General features: G+C 41.0%; 1 protein-coding gene across 2 annotated transcripts in view; it reads left to right on the forward strand.

Annotated features, from left to right (window-relative positions):
• Positions 1-14,856, forward strand: part of LOC124161196 (box A-binding factor-like) — a 253,353-nt gene that overhangs the window by 160,549 nt on the left and 77,948 nt on the right. For both annotated transcript variants that reach the window (XM_046537444.1, XM_046537445.1), the window contains exons 3-4: positions 8,495-8,700; positions 10,392-10,910. In XM_046537444.1, coding sequence (XP_046393400.1) covers positions 8,495-8,700; positions 10,392-10,910 — 725 coding nt within the window. The remainder of the gene's footprint in view (positions 1-8,494; positions 8,701-10,391; positions 10,911-14,856) is intronic.

Here is a 14,856-nt window from a genome sequence, read left to right on the forward strand (position 1 = left end):
TTAATTAAATACTGTAATTATTGGCCTTAAAACACCAGCCACTGCCGTTTCGCCCCCATTAAGAAAGAGAGAAAACGTCTTTTTTTCCCCTTCTATTCCCCCACCGTATTTTAGGGCACCCAACGTTACGTTTCCGCTCATAGGGGAGAGTGCGATCTTACGAGGGTCGGGAGGCGGGTTGGGGACTCGAGCTCAGGTGTTTGACCTTACCTCCTCACCGAAATTCGGCCACTTTTTTTCCTTTAACCCCTTGCGCTGTAATGACGAGTCTAGCTCGTCATGAACTTTCGACGCCAAGCCGCGCAGTGACGAGTGTATCTCTTCATCGGATTTTCATAATTTTAGCACTATTTGAGGAACAATATAATTATTTTGAAAGCATAAAAATGTTAAAACATATATAGTATACATAAATAATTCATATTTCATGAAACGTGATGCATTGGAAGGGTTAAAATGATTTTATTCGAGTAGCGATAACTGTGTTCTCCGTGTTTAATAATCACATTTTATTTCACGTTTCTAAGTTTGTTACAAATTATAAAATATAATTTCATTACCTACCATTTAAAAGAGAACAAAAAAAAAATGGAGAATAGGAGTACGATATTCGGAAAATTAATCGAATTGGAAGGGTTTAAAATGATTTCCTCGCGAAAGGGATCATATATTGTCCTCTTGCTTTGCTTTGTCCAGGTTCAACCTAAAACGAATTACCTCGCTGAACACTGTACATAACTTTAAAAAAAATATTGTCGTGTGATTTATAATTTCGCGTAAAAGCCTGAATCGCACGATCGTTTTTTTTTCGTCACTTCCGAGCGATAGCTCCAGTGATCGCTCGAATGATGACTAAAAAATGATAGTTTCACGCGATCATTTTCCGCGATGTCTCCACTGTGGGGAATCACATCTCTTTCTTCATCTCTCGTCATGTCCTATTTTCCGTCGCTGAAACCTTCGCTGAATAAGTTTCACCTACCCGCAAGCCTTTTCAAAGTATTTCTTCTTTTCACATCCTTTATAACCTATCCTATGTAACTCATACGGGGTAGTCCTTTGCCATCCTTGCAGTACTTCTATCCTTCTACGGTTGTTTTCATCAAGCGATCAAACCTCATAATGTGGCCAACTAAGTTGTCCTGTCTTCCCCTTAAGGTTTTTTAGGAGACTTCTCTTTTCTCCCACCCTTCTCAGTACTTCCTTATAAATTTTCGATCCATTTTATCTTCATCAATCTTCTGAAGCATCAATTTTCGGATTCTTCCAGTCTTGATTGCATTTCTGTGCAACTGCAAACGTTCAAGCCTCACTCTGATAGAGAAACATGATCCATATCGATGGCTAAATTCTAACAACACGTATCTCAAAAATAGCAACTTTTCAGGAGAGAAAAAAAAACGATTATTTTTTTTACTTGCACACTGAAATTAAAAACCTAAAGTTCATAAAACTTAAGAAGAAGCATTCATTTGCAAATGAATAGTTGTTATTTTCATGTCTTTTATTTTTTAATCTTATTACACTTTGTTTAAGATGCCTGTCTCAAACCAGCCGAATTTGAGATACGTGTTGTTAGAACTTAGCCATCGATATGCAGCCTTTGATGGATTGTTGTAATTATAATTGTTTTCATTATTTGTTATTTTTGTGCATATTATTTTTTTCTCTTTTCCGGTGAAAATTTGTTCCCAGAACAATATAGACAATGTTCAATTGCGTTAAACAACTGAAGAAGTCTTGCCTCCGGGACCGATTGATTTAATAGCTAGTTTCCCGCATAGCGCTTAGGGAGCCGAGATCCATCGATACGGGCGCGTTTTTTGTGCGGGTGTTCGCATGGAGATGGTTCTTCGTTCACATTCATAGGTGCTCTGCGTCATCTCTCCCAGTTTCTGTCAAATCGAACGTTTCTTGGGTGAGAAATTCGACTTCTTCCGGGAATCCATTACAACCGTTTTTTTACGACGGCGATTCCAACGCCTGCATGCTCTCTTTATTTAGTTGAACTATTGTCCTCATTTGAGAGGAAGTCGTGAATGACTCATCGACTAAAAAATATTAGCCATTACTATGAGAGTGAGCCGCCCTTTCCAGGAATGCTAATTGCACGTCTTTCCTGTTGCGTTAGTCTCTTTCCATGGGCAATAACGTCCTCATGGGCAATAACTCATCACAGCACTCATGGAGATTTAGGCAATGAAAATACAGTCATTGTTATTGCTCTATCCTTGTGCATGGGAGCGCGTAGTAACCTAGTGGGTGGAGCGATTGGCTGCAGAGCGAGGGGTCCCGGGTTCAATTTCGGGGTGAAGCCCCTGGACATCCCCAAACTAAATCCTTCAAGTGAGATGTGCTCCAGGGAAAGGAACTGGACCCAAACCCATAATGCATGAAATTCACTCGCCTGTGGCTATGTCTAATGTGAACTCTACCCTCACCGAGCCCTACTAACCTTCGGGTTGAATAATTGAGTCATCCTTTTACATGGGAATAATATATGCCTATCGTTGGGAAAATCTATAATGTGGAATTAGATGTATGCTTTTAATGTGTGTACGTCGCAAATATGCCTCAAATTGAATGCATGTATGAAAAGGTAGATTTATCATGTGAGGAAAAAAGATAAAAAAAGATATTTAGCACTTAATTTTCGTCCAACGTTTTGACACAAATCGGAACATGGCAAAATAGTCATACCCATAACCTGAATATTTGAATGCTACAGAAATGCAATGCAGTTTATAATAACGCCTAGCCAAACTGATGACCTTAAATGGAAGAATCCGTTAACTCATTCCCTGTATTAATTAAAATTGGACATTATTAAACTGGCCCATGGTGGCTTAAAAGCTCTATGCCTCGCTCTTCAATGATATACCCGCGGCTTATATCCTTTTAATTACGATAAAAAAGTCAACGAAGTTCCGGAGAAGAAAGTATTTCTATTCGGCAAAATACTCCATGTGAGGTGATCTTAAGGAGTAGAATACATTCAATACTGACCCTTTCGTATGTAGATTTTTGCGGAGTCGGTGTGATTGGTTCTCTGGTTTTTCTCCGCTTGGTCATCGTGGTAACGGCAACTTTCGACGGAAAAAATTATCGTGTGATCTAGGTTTACGTGAGAGGTGCATTTCAGGCAGTATAATTTTTACTTTGTGCGCCACAGGCTGACTATTCTAGGGGCTATATTTACATCTATAGGCATCTTTATTGTTGATATAACAAAGTAATCGAAAATCCAAGTGATATCATATGCAGAGCCGATTACTTCGTGAATGTATTCAGATAATTCGTGTTCTTTGCTTCTCCCATGCTTGTGTAGAGGTTGCTTGAGGGTTTTGGCAAGTTCCTTAGTTGAGGTAGAGCAGGACAGTGGCGCAGCGAGGGGGGTTTTGGCTCCCCCCAGAGCTCAGAGAAATTTTTAAAGTTCCATTTTACTTATTTGAATCAGTATTACTTATAAAATAGTATAATTTTTGGTTTTTTCCCGGCGAACAATTGCAGTGAAGTTTTCTCGGGTTTCACACCGGGTCAGGTCCTCCATTTCTCCTTCCAACGTTTCGATGAACAACTCGATGGGCGAGTTGTTCATCGAAACGTTGGAAGGAGAATTGGAGGACCTGACCCGGTGTGAAACCCGAGAAAACTTCACTGTTATAAAATAGTGTTAGGATTATTAAAATATCCCTCAGAAAGCCGTAAAACTCGCCATTTTGAACCATTATTCTTAATTTTTTTCTGGAGGAGGGACCCCGCAACTCCTGCTTACCCTGGTTGGTATGCAATACCCCCACACCCGTAAGTATTAGTTGCGCCTGAACCCCCCCATCCTTAATTCCTAGCTGCGCCCCTGGAACAGGAGGATTGTAGAAGGCGTGTAGATGAAGCGTCTTTTGCCCACCCCTCCTGAGTGTTTCCGCAGTGTCCTTCCGCATTGCCCTCGTTTCGTCCGATCCGCTCCGGTGACTTCTCTCTCTCGAAAGAGCGCGTGCTCTGCAGTCGTGTCAAGAGGACTCGACAGCGACCCACCGACCACTCCGCCACCCTGTGGAGGATGAGGAATAGGCGCTCTCCTTAGCCCGGATGGAACGAACCGATCCTACCCACTCCACCGCGACACGGGCGCACACGTGCTCTGCGAGTGGTGGAAGTTTGTGCGCTTAGCGACAAGAGAGGCGAAAAAAACGTGGAACAGGTATAATGAGGAAGGGAAAGAAGGGATGTCTTTTACTAAATGCTATTATTCTCTCGTGAGACCGACGGAATCGCGCTTTAGAGAGATCTCAATGCTTTGGACAATTGTTGTGGTACTTGGCAATTATTTAACTCCGTCTTTACAAATGTTTTCTTGTGAATTTTTGGGAAAAGAAAGTCTTTCCCTACGATACGTATTTAATTTTTAATTAATTTTAATTTAATTTATTTAATTTAATAATTTAATTTACGAAATGTATTTAGGAGTAACTCTTACCCGGGACTTATCTTGGAGAAACCACATTCAGGAATTTTGCGGCCAGGCAACTCGTAAATTAGGATTTAATAAGAGAATAAATTCCCAAAACTACATTTTTTTGGGAAATGCATTGAAATGAATGGAAAATCAAAACAACGAATTTATTATTCTCTCAGGTGACCCCATTTAAAGTACGCCGCTAGTGTATGCGACTCGTATGAAAAAGAAATGGTTCCGGATATGGATGGAATACAGTGCCGTGCTATAAGATCTGTTTAAAATTGTTACGATAAACTCAGAAATGTAACTTAATTAATTAGGAATTTAGAATGGGAAATTCTAACCGATCGAAGCGAAAATTAAATTTATAGACTGAAGGGGAGATATTGGCGTCATTGTGAATGTATCAGGGTAGTTCAATTGGCGCAGTCGCGGTGATCACAGTATGCTCCCTGAAAACCCATATTAACATTTATAATATCTATACTAATGATGTTTCCATTTTATTTCCTATTCAACATACTTGCTTGATTATGAAATAGTTTCTTGTATCATGAACAACGATTAGGTATTCGGTGGCCTCTGCATACGGTAAGGGAATAGTTATTACTGTGAGTAGGTGGTAAAGGAATTACGAAACGAAAGCGGAGAGAAGCTGTTACCATTCCTAAATACTTCGTGTAAACCAACCTTCAGTGTAGAATAATCTAATAATTATGAGAAATCTAAAAATTCAGCCATCTAATAATTCCTGAACACGTCTCGAATTTGAGGTTTCGGCTATATTGAACTGAGTGATAATCCTGTCTTGCAAAGAATTCCCTATCTTCGGGTTTTCAATCGGCCCTATGAAATGGGTTGACAAGATTTATACCACGCTCGTTACCCATTACAAATTTTATACTGTTTTCCAGTCTAATATTTTGCATGTCCTTAACTTAATTACAGCAGCAAAGCAGTTCCAAGTAGTTTTCTTAAATTCAAGTAGTAGTAACTACGTCAATAAATTTTATTTTGCTGAAATTTTAATATCTACATCTTTAAAATGCTTTCCCCCCATGATTGAGCATCCTAGAAGACTAGGGTAAAAGAGAAATATTTTATAATTTGAGATATAAGTCAGATAATGATTGGTGGCAGTGGCGTAACTGGGGGGAGGGATGAGAGTGATAGAATCCCCCCCAAAGCTTCAGAGAATGAGAAAAAAAATTTATAGCATATTAATGTTTTCCCTGTTATGATGATTTCCCGCGGTATTACGAGTGAAACCTAAATTTTAAGTGCTTCAATTATGTAAAATATATGTCCAGGCCATAAAAAAAAATTCCCTTAGTTAATTAGGAATTATTGAAAGAAATTTTAGAAAATGCCATGAATAATCAGAGGAACGAATTTATTATTCTCTCATGTGACCCCATTTAGAGTACACCGCTAGAGTTTGGGGGAGATCCGTTTGAGGGATTTCGGGAAGGAGGGGTGCATATGTAGTTTTCTATTGCCTAAGGGGGGGGGGGTTTGGTTCCAAATGCGTATTCCTAGTTACGCCTCTGATTGGTGAGGTACACAATATTGCTGTGGCAAAAGGATACAAGTTAATAACTGAAAAATATATGCTTGTAGGTTCAGTTATTCACTCGTATCCTTTTCCACGAGAATAATATGTACCCCACCATCCATCGTCATATGCACTTATCTCCAAAATTATAAAAATTGCTCTTCTACCCCTTGGCTTCTAGGGTCCCCCATTAAGCTTTTCGTGAGTTTGAAATTGTAAATCGATTTACACATTCGCGCTCCATTCGCTTTTTCGGAAGTAGATTCACATTTTTGTCGTCTCGGGATAAATAGCTTGTGCAGATCAACCTGAATTGAATTTAATTCCGGCAGCATCGGCATTTTGGGATTTCGAGAAGGAGGGGTGAATATGTAGTTTTCTATTGCGTGCGCGTGCCATTACAATTCCGAGGAACTGTTAGGTACACGGCAAAGCTCTTCCCGCCACTTTCTCTGCAGCGGGTCACGTGCTCCGTCGCCCGCCCTCCCTTCCTTTGTTTCTGGGCGCGTTTCCTCCTTTAGCAGCGCGACCGGAGGGGACTGGGCCGAATTTCCTGTGCGGATGTGTGGGTCACCCCATACTCCTCACAGCCCGTGTGTGTTCCTCGTGTGTGCTCTCTCTCTCTATGCGATGCCACTTGTCGTCAAGAGTGTAGCGGTGCGTGTGAGCATTGCGGGAAGCGGAAAGGGTTCTCTTCGCGGCAACAGGAAGGAAGGAGTTCGGAGGGAGGGAAGCTAGCTGTGTTGCTAGGAAATCGGTTTTTTTTGTGTTCCGTTTTGGACTCATATGCCTCATTAAAAAAAAATGAACATTTCCAATTTATTATAAGGGAACCAAACATAAAGGCGATGTCGATGTGTTGCTCCTCTTTTTTAATATGGGTTCAAATTCTTTCGAGATATAACTGGTGATTTCAGGCTTAACTTTTTCGAAACCTTCCCCTTATGGCTATGAAAGAATAAACTTGTGAGCTTCACTAATATATTCAAAAAGCACGATCCGGGCTTCGTAACATGGTTCAATCTTCAGGTGCATCGATCATCCATGCATCTCGTTAAATATCACTGTCTCACCCGACTTGATATTTAAGGAGACGCGCGCATGATCAATGCACCTGAAGATTTAACCATGTTACGAAACCCAAATCGTGCTTTTCAAACATATTAGTGAACCTTACAAAATTTATTATTTCATTTCCATTCTTTCGAGACCTTTGGTGAAGATTTTTCAGTTGCATTCCCGATTGAAACTTTCTTGTAACAATCAATTCCATCACCTCAGTAGCATGATGATCCAAAGAGCTAGGTTTTCTGTGAAATCGGTAAGGTTTTTTTCTTCCTTTTTGGACTCATTTGTCTCTTTAAAGGTAAAATTTTCCTGTTTATTATCGTTGAACACACCATAAAGGCAGAGGGTGGATGTGTGGCAGCTATTTTTTAAGGGTTTAAATTATTTCGAGATTTGTGGTGGAGATTTGTCTGTTGCAGTCCCAATTGAGAGCTAAGAATCCATGTGACTATCGATTCTATTACCTCACAAGCATGATGAGTAATAGCTATCGTAAGTGCAGTTAATTTATGCAATGTTCGCACTCATTTGACTGATCTTCGAGAATTCGCTGTTCGCGAAAATTAGGTGCCTCTAGCTATCATGTTGTTGAGACCCGAGACATTAACATTTTATATGCAAATATTGACTCTTCTGTTCGGAATGAAATGATCATACAAAACCACATAAATAAAATATAATCCTCTGCATGTCATATACGAACGCATGTTTGACGGATATTCACTAAAAATTCCGCGGTTGTATTGAAAAACATTCGAAATATGTGTACATAGTTGTATGCTAGCTTTTCTGCAACAGCAACACTACCATGAACAATCTCCCTGAATGACTACACTTTTCCATTCTTACCACCATTAAATTCAAAGAAAAATGATGATAAAGGTGGCTATATTCAACTTTACAAAAACCGCAATATAATACATGGTATCCCCTATATTTTTATTAATTATTATCAATAAAAGGGGAGCATAGTAGCCTAATGAGCAGAACATTTGGCTATTGATTGAGAGGTCCCGGAATCAAGTCCCACAAAGTTAGGCCCTCGGGCTCTCCAAATTAAAATCCTCATCCTTGAAGTACTTACTTATATTATTGCATCCTCGAAGTACTTGCAACCGATGAGGCCTAGGGAAAGGAACTGGCCTTCCTACCCGAAATTTGTGAAAGGCATGCGTCTGTGGCCCAGTCCGAAGTGAGCTCAACCCCCACCTAACCAAAACAATCTTAAATAATTGAGTGAGTGAATAATCCATATTATATGCATAATAAAGTAATATAAAGTGTATGATTGTCATAATAATTGCCAGTTCGCTAAGCAGATGGAAGGGAAATGGCGATGTTTCCTGCTGAGGTGTTGTACCCCGTTAATCTAATATTTTTCTCCTCTTTTCTTCTTTTTCTTGGGTCAGCAGCCTGTACCCTTCGTCCCGCAACTCAGTGTACAACACGGTGCACCAGTATTTGACCGGGGGCGGCGGAGTGGTGTCCTCGGGTGCGGCTGCATCCCAACAACAGCAGCAGCACCATGGCAACGGCACCGTGAGTCCAGAGGCAACCGATGACGTCACCGGCAGTCAACCGTCCACCATTACCTCGCAGATGTGGGGAACGGCACAAGGTAATTAATTACAATTACCATTTCACGAATATGGCAATGGAGAATTCACCTGTCGGCACCTCTTGATTTATTGCCACCCGCCGCACATTTAAATGCGTTTACTTGAGTCGCCACTCGCGTCGCTGACGGACAAAGTGATTCGACTGTCATGTAGGAATAAGATATTATAAGGGCCGCTAAGGTACTAATATAATCGTCATCATGTAATCTATCAAATATCTACGTTTTCAATGCTATTCCTCGCAATTGTAAGTTCTATACTTCAAAATATCATAAATAAATCCTCGAAGTGGGAGTTGGCCCAGGGAAAAGAACTGACCCCTCTTGACTGAGTTTAAAAAAAACACATTCCAGTGGTTTGGTTTGGGGTGAGCTAAACCCTCAAATATCCATACCATCCTTTAATTAAGTGAGTGATATATTTAGTGTTAATCCATTCTTTGTTGGTGCCATTGTGGTTCATTCGGGAGGATAGAGAATTTTAGGTGATTTGGCTCAAATTTTATTTGTTAATGCATGTGTCAGGGATGGGAATGCTATGGTGGATAATGGGGAAGTTAAAAGAGGTAGGATTAGGAGGAAGGCAATAATGGAGATGGCCGGCGTTGAAATCTCAAGGAGGGAGCAAGAAAGAAGGATGCTGTGGTTCGGTCATATATATTTAAAGAAGGGATGAGGAGTATGTGGGGAACAGAATTCGAAATTTACAAGGAAGAGAATGAGGGTAAGCCCAAAGAGCAAATGGACTGTCTCGAGAATGATTTGAGAGAGATGAATTTTACTGAAAGGGATGAATCCCAATGATCGAGTGACTTCAGGGTGACTATAGATAGGAACAGCGACCCCTAAAGGATTCAGCTGCAGGGAAAGAAGAACTGTAAGGCATACTAATAATTGTATTTTTTTATATCTTATAGATGTAACTTTTTTGTTCCTTTTCTTAGGTCTTATGTAGGTAGGAACTCCGTTCATTTATTTAAATTCTTATGTTACCACCAGGCGATGATGAATTGGTAATAATATGTGTTACATAATTAGATAATCCTCAGTGGCGTAATATTTCGAGGCTTGCCGCGTGAACGGCGGTGAAATATGTATGAACTGCTGGGAGAAAAAATTCCCCTTGACCGAGAATCGAACCATGGACTCTAGAATTTCTGGGCTACGGCGCAAACCTCTACGCTATCCGAGTTCCTGAATTCCCGCGGAAATCGTACTGAGGCTTATGGTACAAGATGCCAGGCCCTCCCGGTCCATCAAGGATGGCAACGCAATGATGCGAGATACATGATCCTCAATGCGATTGCCAGAAGAATTCAGGAACCTGGTTAGCGTTGTGATCTGCGCTGCAGTCCATGGTTCGATTATCGGTCAAGGGGAATTTTTTCTCGCGGCAATTCTTGTACAATCCTCAGTGGTCTAATCCTCCCTCCAAATTTAAAAAAAATCATGTCTGCATTTGATATATAGCAACTGCTTAAAGTTAAATTTTAAGCGCAAAGATGATGTAAAATGCATTTTCAGGCATGTTATTTTTGAAAAATTATCCTGAACGCCCCGTTTTCTGGGGGGTGTAGCCCCCACTTACCTCCTTCATCCCCCCCAAAGCCTCCTCATCCCTCCCAAAGCATATTCTTATATACGCCACTGCTCTCCTCAGTGATCTAATGTCCCCTCGTCCTTCTCTCCAGTGACCCTGGATGGCTCCGAGGACTTCGCTTCGAAGAGTGCCGCTCCCCCTTTTACCGCACCCGGCTTTGCCTCCCACTCGGCTGCAGCCGCGCACCTCGCCCACCTGCAGCAGCGCCTACCCTCCTTCTCCCTCGCCGCTCCCTCCACGCCCTCCACCGCATTCTCCTCCTACTCCTCCTCCGCACCCATCACTTCATCCTCCTCCTACACCACCTCCTCCCGCTCCTATCCCTACCCCACGCCCAACATCGCGGCCCTCGGGGGCGGCGGGGGCCTGGGCTACGCGGACTCCGCCCCCGCCTCTTCCTCCCTTGGGGCCACTTCCCCAGCGGCGGCCGCAACCGCAGCGGGCCTCCTGGGGGCGTCCACGGCGTCTCCGAGCGTCGCGGCGGCGGTCGCGGCCACCCTGCAGTACGCGGCGTCGGGGCAGCAAGGCGCGTCGCAGGCGCAGCAGAGGCGCGGCGTCGCGTCCGTTGTGAGCCCAGGGATGACAGCGGCCGTCGGCGGACTCGGATCCAGTGAGTGACCACACTACCTCCTATGTCTCCAACTCATATCGCCTTCTATTCCAGCACGTTTATAGTGTCCGACAGTTGTATTGTTTTACAGCGTTTACGAAAGCGCCAATTAACAAGTCAACTTGGACGGATAGTTTGCCTCGTGAAATTGCTTCATGTTGAATCAAAAAACCTTGTCGATTTTGCACAAATAATTTTAGCATCGGAAATAAAGAAATTAAAAATTTGTAAGGTTCACTATTATTTAATTATGGACACGACCCCGGTTTCGTAACTTGGTTACATCATCAGGTTAAATCGTCATCGTCAGGTCAACCACGTTCCGAAACCCGGGTCGTGTCCATAATTACACAATTGTGAACCTTACAAAGTTTTAATTTCTTTATTTCCAATATGGAGATGTTTTACAAAGTAAAGCCTGAAGTTATCAGTTATAAATTTTAAAACATCGACTTAAACATCGACTAGTTTCGTCGCTGCTTGACTGTTTTGAATGACCTAAGGACTACCATACTCTCCTACCCAGCTTCCCCTTCCACCCCCACCTATTCAATGTATTTCAAGTCGTGCTTACCCTACCTATGCCCCTTAGCAATGTAACTGGTCGGTATTAAAATTATTTATGTGAAATCTACAAGGATTTTTGATTCAACAAATCCGCTTGGTTTCTAAACCACTTGATGACGAAGAACAAGGATCACATGTGAACATTTGCGAACTCCCTCCCACGGAGGAGACATCTTACGGTCATCGCAGAGTTAAAAGAAAATGAACATCGAATATCCGAAAGAATACGTACCCAGTGATGTTATGTAACTAAGAAAAAGTAATTTAATTACCGTGAACGTATACATCTTAGATAATTTTTAGTTGTAACATAGTCTTGCGAGAAATCGTTACACTTAAGTAATGAAGAAGGTTAAAAGCTTTTGAAATTAACGCTCGCTGATCGAAAGGTAGTTTAAGCTACACAAACTCTTTTACAAGTGTAGATTTTTGGTGGAACATTTATGCCTAAAGTGTACAAATAAAACAAATTGTATTCTTTACTTATGCAATGACATTAAATAATTGTTAAAATCCTGTGTTGCACATTAGTACTCTCTGTTTGAGATGATACTGGGGTCATTTGCGGCATGCACTTACTGGAGCGAAATTAAAGGTAATTTTAATCTTACTGTTTAAATTTTCAAGTGTTAATTTTTAATTTTACTTAATTACAAATTCAAGAATGTAATTTTAATAGTGTCCGATTACATTTTTTCAATATTTCTCTCATCACTGTCCGCATCCGTAGTACCGGAGTCATTGATTCGGAGATAGCTGCGAGATGTCTCTTCAGTTGAGGTAGTTGGTAAATTTTCGTATGAGATTGTTGTCTTTCGCCATCATGTGAATTCGAAATCAAATGTACTTGATAACCTGCACTTTTCGAAAATGCCCTTCGGTTTGATTATTTTACGTGAATAAGTTCTGTTTCTCTCACGCGTCATTGCATAGGGTCGATTTGAATCCGAAGTGGGGGAGAGACCATGATTAAGATCACGCAGTTTCAGTATAGCCGCGACTCAGTTCCTGTACGAGGCAACTTTTGAAAAATTATTTCAGAACCAGGCTATTTCAGCAAAGTCATAAATTAGGTTTGTGACAACGTTGAAATGGTCTATTCTTTTCGCAGTTAAATTCAGTGTTCGTACGGCTCAGGTTAACGCCAGAATAGTTCGATTATGACCAGGGATAAACGACGGAAGGGCAGAAAAATGAGGAACGTCGTGGCTGAATATGCTCCGTTGTAGGGGTGAGGCGGGCTTGCTGTTGCCGGCCGGAAATGAAAAGAAATAAATTCAAGCAGACCCGTCTTGGCACTACTTGAATTATTTTCTCTACTATTACTTGACTATATCACTATTACGTGACTTTATTTCAGTATAACCTTGCTACAGAAATGATATAGTTCCCATGGAACACACAAACTACGATATACATAAAATATGCGTTCAAAAAGTAGTATCGTGCGTATACGGCAGATGTGAATTTAGAAAGGACGGGTACCTTAAGCGTAGACAATGCAAGCAGATGTGTGAAATGTATCCTAACTTTGCCCTTCTACCAATAATAAGTCATGTAATTACATAAATCATTCCATATAACTAATTCAGTAATATCTCGAAATATGGCTGCTTTGCTACTGATATGAAGTCCAGGAAATGAAAACATATTTGCTCAGGAAATCAGGGCAAAGTTACAATAATTGGTAATTAAAAGTTTGTATAACCTTGTCAGTCAATTTCACTGGGCCGATTGAAACCCGGAGCTAGTCAATGCTTGGTTAGGAAAGGAATATCACTCAGCATAGACGAAACTCAAATTCGGGATGGGGTTCTTGTATAATATATACAATATTGTAGGTATGCCATCATCTCAACTTCCGCAATACTCCATCTATCCATTACTACAGCTAACGTTTTCATCATTATTCTTGAAGGAATCTGCAATCTGGAAAAAGATGCTGCAAATAGGCACCATCGTTTTAGGAATTCCTTCTCTTAATGAATGCATTTGAGAAGAGTTTCATTGGAGATCTTCACTTAATTTTACGCTAATTTGCGGGTAATATCTCTGCTGATTTAGATAGGTTCATATCGTTCGTTTGATTGCATTTGCAATTATTCCTATGACTTGTTAGTTAAATTAGACATTGCATTCCACTTTATTTGAGATCATGTTTTATTTGAATAATATTAATAACTTTCACCTCATTGTGCCTCATAACATAGAAGATATTCCTCCGATACTGCTCTTTGCGAAGGTGGTGCCGACATAATTATGCATCTCGATATGCTCATTAGTACGATGGGTGGTCATAATATTTTCATTGTCTCGAAATCAAAACTCTCCTGACCTCGCCGTGGGCGTTGTTTTGTGTTTTAGGTTGTCACGAGAGGAAAGTTTGGCTTCGTCGCGCAGTCGTCTCTTTTCCGTTAAGTGGTTGTCGGCTGACCGCTTTCCAAATCTCTCTCGCTCCTAGTTCCAACTTTCCGGAGGTCCGAAAAAAAAGAAACCCAAACAAGAGATGAGCGATATGCGCACCTAGACGGCCCTCGGGCGCGGAATTCCTCCTCGGCTAGACGCCCGCCTAGACGAGTCGGCCCCGTTTAGGCCTTGGGGCCACACCGCGAACGCTATCCTCACGGTCATTCCCGTCTCTCTCTGACCACGGCTCCGTAAATGTTGTGGGTGTCCAAGTGTACATCTCCTAGCTGATTGGTGAAAAGATTTCCTTCAAACCATCGATCGCAGCTATACTGGCTGTTTCAGGAGGAACCTGCAGTACTTCAGGGGTTGGTAGAGGAGACAATTTTAAGCATTTTATGTCCTATAAACATGGAGTCGCAACTTTTTAGTAACTGAGCTATGACAATGCGAGCATTTTTTAAATTCACTTTGCAGCAACCATAAAAACGATTTTTGGGTATCCAGCCTTTTCGACTTTTTATTTATTTAATACTCTGGATCTTTAAGGACATTAAATAATGTAGGTTGGACGTACATTTGCCATTATATTTTTGTGCAACAGCTAATTTTTATAAATCTGAGATTGTGCCATTGTAATGTTGATACTAACTCAAAGCTCTTGTTTAATTAAAAGCAAATACTTCTTGCTTCAGACTATTATAATCGCACATAGGTATTCGCTGCATACAACTAAAGATTTCCTTGTGAATAGGTATGCGGTAAGATTGTCTGGTACAGATTTTATTTGGGCAACGACCCATACAATTTTCCAGTGAGTTTGCCAAATTGTATATTCCTCTTCTTATTTTTATCGAGATTTTAGAAAAAAATCTGTAATTCTATTTTTTCAATCATAGACGATTTTAAGAATTACTAGTTAAAAATGAATAAAACAAGTCATGAAAATGAGTAGTAATTTTAGGGCGAACGT

This window comes from Ischnura elegans, chromosome 6 (genome assembly GCF_921293095.1).
Source record: "Ischnura elegans chromosome 6, ioIscEleg1.1, whole genome shotgun sequence".
Lineage (NCBI taxonomy): Eukaryota > Metazoa > Arthropoda > Insecta > Odonata > Coenagrionidae > Ischnura > Ischnura elegans.